The 10,141-nt window shown below is 35.2% G+C and overlaps 1 protein-coding gene across 1 annotated transcript; it reads left to right on the forward strand.

Moving 5' to 3' along the window:
- The first annotated feature begins 3,963 nt into the window (after positions 1–3,963).
- LOC139148990 (26S proteasome non-ATPase regulatory subunit 8-like) lies at positions 3,964–9,719 on the forward strand. The gene is made up of 7 exons (XM_070720465.1): positions 3,964–4,119; positions 5,489–5,561; positions 5,919–6,021; positions 6,313–6,406; positions 6,917–7,015; positions 8,173–8,358; positions 9,138–9,719. The coding sequence occupies exons 1-7, from the start codon at positions 4,012–4,014 to the stop codon at positions 9,270–9,272; spliced, it is 798 nt and encodes a 265-aa protein (XP_070576566.1). The 5' UTR covers positions 3,964–4,011; the 3' UTR covers positions 9,273–9,719.
- Positions 9,720–10,141: the final 422 nt, after the last annotated feature.

Genomic DNA, 10,141 nt, shown 5'->3' on the forward strand with positions numbered 1-10,141 from the left:
TCCTCTAATTCACATTCAGATTCATTTCAGATTCGTAACTTATTAACTTTCTGATCTTTTCTTGGCGAGTTAGTTATAATATTCGATCGGGCAGGCCCAGAGATACTGGAGGGCAGCGGGAATCATATTCAGTGGGAGGGCATATTTTCAACATATGCCAGTGGAAGGGCAGTTACGAACAGCTGTATTTTCCCCTCAAAATCTTTAGTTCAAGGTAAAATCAGTATATCAGCCTCTGAAACATGTTTTGTGATGATTTCGTAAAATTGAGGAAATTTACCGGTTGGCAGCACCTGTAAATTGTTCCAAATATAGGAGATATAGCAAAGCCACCATGTCTTTTACAGCTTGTTCGTATTGTTTGCCTACTTCAACCAAATCATAAGCTTACCAGGACCTGCGCTATGAGCTCACTCTGGTAATAGCTATTTTTAATTATTTAAGACAACCTGTATAGGCTTGCCAAGACATGATCATGAAGTTAACAGGACAGAAAATATATGTATTTGTATTCAGACTATATCAGCACAATCTACATGTATTCGTAACTTCTTGGAGTTCAGGTAAGCACAATAAATTACGGAGAATGACACCTTTACTTCCCCAAATATTTTTGTTCGTAGAAGTAGAATATTTTTGAAAATCAAGTGTCCTACTCCATGCTGTATGAAAAAGTGTAAAATCACGTGAAGAAAACAACAAGCGCCCTCTTTCCAGTTTTCTAATTTAAGATGACCCTCATTGATTTTGTAGCCCACCCCGGCCATAACAACTGAACGCTCCCTAAACTTGGTTCACGTGATAACGCTCTGTGTTATTGTTGCTTTTCTCTACAATACTATTGATCGACTCAGTGTAAATCATAATAATGATCATTTGACAGGTGCAGATTCCCGGATCAAATGAAATAACATCAAAAGTAATTTATTTTGTTTACCTGAACCTAACAAGATATCCCAATAAAAGAATAGCGACGATCACATCATTTCCTCCGAGTATACTTCGTGAACAGTAAATCGTAAAATACGATCATTTCATTTCCTCAGAATAATCTGCGGCATTTTAATGCTGACTTCAGTGACATAGTTGATGAGTGCAACAAGAGCACTGCCGAACTAGATTCCTGGGTGTACATCTACACTGTTGCTGTTTGATTTTCCGTCACTCCGAAATTAAAAAGGTGATTTGGCGAGGTAAACGATCTCACATTCGCTTGAATGGATTGTTTACCCAGTTCTATACGCAAGGTACGTACAAACGTGCAGGCGATACAAAGAAAACAAACAAGTGAATAAGTAGGTAAATACATATTTACATATAAGTGATAAATCAAATTATGTCAAATGTGGTGTTTGAAACCGACTCCGCGGCCAATTTCCTAAGCCCTTCCCGAACTCATCAAGTAACTCCCTTTCATCATGAAGGTAGTTTCAAATGAATTTAAGAAGTAGTGTTATGTAGATTGGACATTAGAAAATACTGCCGTATTTCCTACTTATTGTTGTCTTGATGGTAACTATGGCCACAACATGCAGAAATGAGAGGAACTGGTCCAGGCTTAACTCTGTTCTTACACATTTAAGTTTCGATAACAGGCTGACCCTGTCAAGTATATTTCAAACACTGTTGAGTCTACCCAGCAGCAAGATTTTGCTGATCACGCTTTATACGGTGTGAAATGTTCAATATCGCTGTTTGCGGTTTCATGAACTACCAAATACAGCTGTGTACGCGCGCAACATTAAACACTTGAGATTCGGACAAGTTTTATAGTCTGAGCCATAAATTACTGTGGTATGGCTTAATTTTAGCATCAATGTATTAACCACTAGCAGGTTTTGTTTTTATGATTCTTGCGGAAAATTCGGATTTATTTTCACATATATACGTGAAAGAAAAATTACGTCATTTGCGAAAAGTGCTATTTTGATAGGGAATTGAGAATTTTCGGGGCAATTCTTGCTGGCAAAATGTGAATACTGCATTTCCTATACAGTACAGCAAACACAAAAGTTTGCTTTCTGAAAGGCACTGAACGTATGTTGAGATACATGTACTTTCAGTCAATTTCTTATTTTATGTAGTTATAATGCCATCGGCCTGCAAAGATTGTTGAATAATTTGTCGACATATTCAGCCAAATGGAGGTTGAAAGTCAATATTACAGTATCAAAACTAAGGCGGTATTTAGAAATTCGGGTGGCCTGAGAAAATACGAGAAATGGTTTTACAATGGTGAAAAAATATCAGTTGTATCTTACTTTGGTATTACGTTTTCCTTTAGTGGTTTTGGTACATGGCACAGAAAGTGATAGCCGAGCAAGCATGCAAATCAATGTTTGCCTTGAAAAAGTCTTTATCAAGGTATGATTCCACTGTATCTAAGTATTTCAATGAAAATTTTTGAGTGTAAGATTTTGTCTATTTTAATGTATGGAAGCAAAATATGGGGCTTCCACATGGCAGAGAATGTTGAAAGAGCCCAAAAATTTGTAAATGTGTGTCGGGTTTATACAAAACGTGTCAAATCCTGTAGTTTATTATGAGCTCGGTAGAATACCTTTGCATTGTTTGAGCTAGGACGAATATATGTGTGTATATTCGTCCCAGGTTTGAGATACGAGCAAATTATTGAGTATTGATTCAAAATTTTATACATGAGCCACAATCGCTTTGTGTATGAATGTTATAAATACCAATATAAGGAAGCTGAAAATAATCATAATTGCTGGGTTTTTAATATAAAACAACTGTTGTTGTCATATGTTTTTGGCTTTGCAAGGCTGAATCAAGATGTTGATGACGAAGTATTAAAACAGAGGGTTCGTGATAATTTTATTCAGTCATGGAACTCAGATTTGTTAAAATATTCAAAATTGGATATTTACCGTTCTTTTAAAATTACTTTCAACTGTGAATCATACCTTACAACTATTGAGGACAATCAGCTTTGTGTCGTTTGAGATCGTCAACTCACCAACTGAGGATTGAATCTGATCATTCAAGAGGTATTTCAAGGGAGAATAGAAAGTGTACGTTTTGCAAATGTGGTGCAGTAGAAGACGAATATCACTTTTGTTTGGTATGTCCGCTTTATGATGACCTAAGAGAAAGGTAGGCCCTACTTACCGAGGTATTTTATAGAGATTGTTATTATCGGAAATTCATTTTGTTAATGCAGTTAGAGTCTCGAACAACAGAGTATTTTTTTTTTCTTTCAAACGCAGAGAGAGACGTAAACGTGCTTTAGAGGTGTAGTCTTTTTGTAGTTACTTTTGTCAAATTGCTTTTGTCATAATTAAAGTCCTCATATGTGTCCAGGCATCTTTATAATCATGTAGCCTACGATAGGCCGGAGGCCAAAGTACTGAAATAAACATAATGATAATAATAATGAAATATGGTAAAAACTTTTACCAGATTTTTTTAATTTGAAAAAAAAAATAGCTAAAGTCTGCTGGGTTTTTTCTAAGGTAGGTCGGGTTACCGGAATTTTTTTATCTGGCCCGATGATGATGATGATGATGATGATGATGATGATGATGATGAGATGATGATGATGATGATAATGATGATGATGACAATAATGATGATGGCGATTGCAATGATAATGAGAGTAAGAGAAGACGGTAGATGAAGAAAACGTTGCGATGTGATGTCGGCGATGGTAATGGTTAAGATGATGATGAGGGTTCCTTTACAACTTTCAGGAAAAATTAAAAGTATATGAGGAGCACCCGAAAACATTCTGAATCTGAAGCGAACTTAAATGAAAATTGTTGACCTGTCCGCTTGTTCGATCAACCCGATTACTTTTCTCCACGTATATTGACCGTCTAGGATATTTCACCAAAGAATAGTCTTTACCTATTTACTGCATCCCAGTGAATTAATTTTATCAAAAATTGATGAAGCCACTCGGATTTTAAGTGTAGATTAGAGATTTAGGCATATATTTTGAAGTGCACGTTCTGATTTTAAATTACCCATCATTCTCAAAGGTTCACCAAGATGGCGACGCTGAAGGAAGCCGTGTCCATGTACCAACAACTGACAAAAGAGTGGGCAAAGAAGCCACCGAATTTAGATAAATGTGGAGAACTCCTTGGAAAGTTAAAGGTGCAGTATAGGTTTCTTGGTTTCCCAACGATCATTTCATTAGACAGTCTCTAGACAAAGTATGTTTGAGTGCATCGTATAACAAGCTCGCCGGGTCGCATGATTCATCAGAAACGAGAGGCGACTGACTTCGACACTTCTCATTGATATTTCCAATATTCATATCAATGGTAAAGCGAGAAGGTAAACTGTGACTGATTTTTCCCCTGTCGCTCATAAGTAAATCGAACATTTTTTTCACCTATAAGGAGTGTGATATAAGTCTGAGAGTCTGAGCGGCATGCCCTGTTTGAGGTCGTGTTGAACTTGGTAATTGCCTCAGTCTGAACCCACGTTGTTATTATCATTCATTGATTTGATTGCTCTTTCTTGACTAAGGTTTTGTTGCTAAGTATTGGTTTATGATATACCCAAAAATCTGTTAGGGCTGAGTTGCTTAGGTCAAGTACATCAGTTTGACAAGTGACACGGGACATTAGACAAACAAATACTTCATTTGGTTGTAATTAGTATTCGCTTTACCACATCTTACACACCACGTAAGAACATACACAATAGAAAGGAGTGATAACCACATACAAATGAATCGTTGTATAAGGTTTTTGTGAGCTGCAGAATGCGTTAGAGCAGTGTTATAAATGATAATGGGTACTACAGATAATTCATGAAAACAAATTTGAATTATACTGGTATCTCCAGTCTTGATGTGTGTTTTTACCTTTTTGAAATATGCCAGTAAACAAATTACATAGTCAGCTGAAACAAATCTAATGATGAATATTTTTGTTTTGTACATCATGGAGGTAGTAGTACTATTTCTTCTCTACATATGTCAATTTCAGCTGTGTGTACAGTATGATGTGTAGATCACAAATGTCGTTATGCTATAGTCAGACCATTGTGAAACCCTTCTTACATGTAAGATTCCTGTGTCCCAGTCTCTGCATTTACCTGCTGCCAGAGAACACATAACATCATACAAAGGGGTAGTCATTTTCATGTTGGTGGTTGGAAACAATCAAGCATTTGATATGATTGCCTTTGAAAGAGAGGTTAGGTGTACAGTTAAGTTGAATGCAATGTTTGCATACTTTCAAAAGGTGTACTGTCGTTTGATTCTTTAATACTGACTTGGTGTTCCATAATAAGCTTTTTCATTAGTCATTGTCATTTGTCTTTATCGTCTTCTTGACACAGTTTACATGGAATTCTGATATTTGGTTGAAAATTTGCGTCAATTATTGAATTTAATAACATTTCAGACACATTGCAGCAGCAGAAGTGTTGGCGCCAGGATGATTTTTCCATTGCTGTAATCACTTCAAATTGTACAAAATTAAATGTTTGTTCTGTTTGACTCCATTCACAGATAATGCTCCTGAATCTACAGTTTTTACCAACAGATGAAAGTGGTCCAACAAAACAAGAACTGATCATTGCCCGTAAGTCATTTTTCAGTGCGATGTTTGATTCAATAAAATAGCAGCATCTCTAAATGTTTGTTTATTTTGTCAACAGTCTCTGGATGAGTTCGAAGTTGGACGTTCCTCCACTCTGTCACGACTGGAGTCTCAATTTTTCTTAGTTGTTCTGAACAATTCCTGTTAACAGTTCCACTTTCCCAATTGGTAACATTGATGGGTTGGGATCAAACCATGGGAGTGAAGGGGTTAGTATTATCATATGAGTGATAATTCAAGGCTAAAGAACCAAGTCAGGGTATTGTTGCTGAACTTGGTACCATAACATAGACTCTTCTCATAACATGAAGATAAGTGTGCATACTGTTTCTTCTGCAGGTGACATTCTTGAAATAGGAGCACAATGGAGCATTGCCAAAAAAGAAATCCCATCCTTTGAACGCTACATGGCACAGCTCAAAACCTATTACTTAGATTACCAGTAAGTTGGCTTTGATTGATACATTCAAGGGACAATAATGAAACAAAAAATAAACTATTGATGTGTACAAGAATTTATAAATCTTAGTTTTGTTACTTTTCTTTAGTCAGTCATTTTGACATTAGTATATTAACAAACAATCTCTAAGTCTTCGGTAGAATTTTTGATTTTTGCTAAAGATATTTTTCGGCATTTGTATTGTGCATGTTGTCAACAGTTTCATATGGACTGGTACTCATCGTTAATGTAAAGTTTGATATTATTCCTGTAATTTTTTTCCCATGTGTTCAGGAATGATCTACCTGAGTCAGCATACAGATATCAGTTACTTGGCCTAAATCTCTTATGTTTACTGGCACAGAATAGGCTAGCAGAGTTTCACACTGTAAGTAATTTATCTGTCAGTGAAAGATTAGTGCAATGCATGCATGATCATCATCAATGTTATTGATCACTTGGGTGTGTTGGTTAATAGTGTAACACCAATGCATGCAGGAAAGCTAATTAATGTATGCCAATCAGAATCAGAATCAGAGCAGCACAAAGTTCAAAATGATTCACAATATACTGTGCTTACTAGTTTCTGTCTACTTTCATGGATTTTTCTTTTCTTTAACGAAAATGTGTGATAAACTGAGAGCATATTATAGTCTATAACAGCATATGATGAAGGAACTTGATAATTATAACATCAATAAAATAATTTAGCAATAATGCTCTCATCTAATGCAACCTGAAACCTGAAAAAATTGTAGTTCTTAGTTTTAGAACATTTTTTGCATTACCTGATGCTAAGATTTTCAAAATTATCAAAGCGAAACTTACAAAAAAATCCTCATTTTATTTGTTTGTTTGTTTATTTCTCTATTTACTTATGTATTTATTTTTGATACAGGAATTAGAACTTTTACCATCAAAGGAAATTCATAGCAATATTTACATCAAACATCCGGTCTCAATGGAACAATACCTTATGGAAGGTAGTTATAATAAGGTGAGCAGATCTGATTGTTCTCTCTCAGTACTAGTGCTATGATACAGTCTTATTGATGAATCATAGGTTTTTCTCTCAATAATTTGAAATTTGTACATATATGCCATGATTTCTACTGATAGAAGGGCAGTTCCTGCACCCTTTATCATAGAGACATATATTAATTTATCTTGCAACAAATTTTACGCTGTTCTTTTGATTTCGGTAATTTATGGTACATTCAACTATTTGCTTTGTACTGGTAATCACCTTCAACATAGGTGTTTTAGATTTTAGGGAAGAGAGAAGACAGCTTGGAGAGCTCATCAAGAAAAATTTTGAATTTCATTACTTTGTTCTTCTTGATTACATGCTGCACAGCATTTAATAAATGAGAAATTTAGAATAGTTATCTGATAACAGACAATATAGCATGTTATACATGCCTCGTTTATCGAACATCGCATGCTCCATAGGATTCAACGCGCCAATGATGTCATGGGCCGCATAGTCATCATTTGACTGAAAGTGAACTGGAACTATTTTCAACTCAACAACTTTTGGATGTAAAAATGTTGAAATTACATGTTTTGCATAGGAAATCAGATTTTAGAAAATTTTGCACCAAAAAATTGATACACCGCATAACAGTTGTTTCAATATATCAATGCGCTATTTGATGATGAAAATCGTTCCATTTTTAACACATTTTCGTCTGAGGTGGAAATAAAGCATTTGACTATCACTTGCCAATAAACCTAAATATTTGGAGTGAAAAATGTGTGAGAGAGACATGTAATAAAACATAGCCCAAACATAAGACTATGTACCCTCACAGCAGGAGATCATTTGCCCTTGTTACGTTGGGCAAATGGTCACCTGCCCTTGGGCACATATTCCCATGTTTGGGCTATGATATATATTTATGTATGTAAAATGTAAAATTACATTCAAAGATAAAACACAATTAAAAAAAAAATCACCCTTGTCAAAGTTCACTCACTGCTAGTAATTTTCCTCAACTACCCAGTACTAAGCTTATTTTCATATGTAAATGCTTGAGAAAGAATGAATTTTTTAAAGCAGTTTCTCAAGTACTGATAAAGGACTCCGTTTATTCTTTACCATTCTAGTGAGTCAGTGTTATGATTAGACTTGGAATTTTTTTCACCCATTAGGTCTTCCTAGCTAAAGGAAATGTGCCAGCTGATAGTTACAACTATTTTATTGATATTTTGCTGGGTACAATAAGAGATGAAATAGCTGCCTGTGCTGAGAAAGCATATGAAAAGATAGCATTTGGTGAAGCTGCCAGAATGCTCTTCTATCAAAAACAGAAAGATATGAAAGAGTACGCTGCAAAGGTAAGTTCATCAGTGATTTGCTTGCCTAGTGACAAGACATTATTTTCCATAGTTTCAATCAGATCATATTTTCAGAAAGTAAAGCCTCCATCTTGGAATTCAAAATAATTTTTTTTAAGTGAGGTATTGAACTGTATACACAGACTAAATTGCAGTGTCTCGCTTTGATGTAAGGGTAGAAATCTATTAACCTTTTCAGTGTACTGATATCATAAAACTTTGCACTGAGATACCATTGAAGGTTCACCCAATGACATTGTGACATGCATAGCGCCCTCTGGAGACAAAGTGATATTACTCTAGTGTGGATGCATCCACACATCTGAACCTAATACCAATAGAATTCTAGGAAGAGTTAGATTTGCTGATGTTACTTCACTAAAAGTGGGAAGAATCTGGGCTAAATGTTCCCAGTTCACTTTTGGTTAAAGATGAATGTTAATTCCAGTTCATTTATTAATTTGTTTTGAGTAATATCTTTCATGATCAAGACGGTAATATTTGCTGCTGACTAACAAAGATAAGGTTGTAGCAGTCAGCCTATATGATTTTGTTTATCACTGGTATCAGTATATATTGCTTTAGATGTAGTGTCCATTGCTATGCTGTCAAGTGTGCGTACATTATTTCTTGTAAGATTTTACTCCTTCAGTGTTGTCTCTCAGTACAACTTTTAATCTTCAATTTCCCTGTAGCAAACTAAATCTATCACTGAGAAATTAAGACGACGGAGCTATGAAAAATAACATTATTTAAATGTGTCATTTTTTCTTTTGCAGAGGGAGTGGGTTTTAGGAAAGGACAACTACTTCCACTTTCAGAATGAAGAGAAAGAGACAGAAGAGACGATACCATCAAACTTGATTGCACAGCAAGCGATAGAATATGCCAGAGAGTTGGAAATGATTGTGTAGAATAGATCAGATCTGTACGGTTTTTTTTATGTGAAATCATCCGATAATTTCAGTATCTGTAGTACTTGTATCAATGATAGAAAATATACTGCTAAGTAAATGGTATGCAAGTTGGGACCGCACCTGAAAAAATCAAAGTAAAAGGATTTTGGTTGAGGTGGAATTACCAGGAAAATGGTGTCCATATGTTATTCATACATCCAATGTATTCTTATAAGGCTACATGGTTCAATACTTAGACTCACAATATTATTGACATGTACTATAGCAGAGGAAGAGCAATACATGCAAAATCATGGCATGTGTACTTCCAGAGTCATAGAACATTACCGTCTACGCTAAGTAGGAGCTTTTCCGTTTTCTTTTCATTCTTATGTATTGTAATATTCCTTCCTTTTTTGGCAGATGGAATACAAGTTTTTTGTGAAGTAAAAACGTTTAACTTGATGCTGTTTGGTGTATGGTTTGAAATTTTGTACCTCAGAGGTCTATATTTGCACATCAACATTTCCTTGCGTCTCAGTGTGTAAGGAAAATAACCCTGAAAACAGTATCCATGAAATTGTTCCAAGTTGATTAGAATTGACATACAAGTATATGAGCAACTTATATTGGTAAACATACGCTACATGTACCTCCCATTTTTCTACAAAATTTAGAAAATAAGGCCAACGAATATTTACAAATGTTATCATTTGAACAGATCTAGAGGTCATCCACATGGACGTATAAATCAAATATCAGTAGTTTCATGGTGTTTTCAACAGAATTGAGATGATTAGTCCTAAAAATTTACTTATGCTAGTGTCATCTGTAGACACTGACTGCTGTCATCCATGGATATTACAAAATAAATCTGAAGTCATTGT

Source organism: Ptychodera flava, chromosome 14 (genome assembly GCF_041260155.1).
Source record: "Ptychodera flava strain L36383 chromosome 14, AS_Pfla_20210202, whole genome shotgun sequence".
Taxonomy (NCBI): domain Eukaryota; kingdom Metazoa; phylum Hemichordata; class Enteropneusta; family Ptychoderidae; genus Ptychodera; species Ptychodera flava.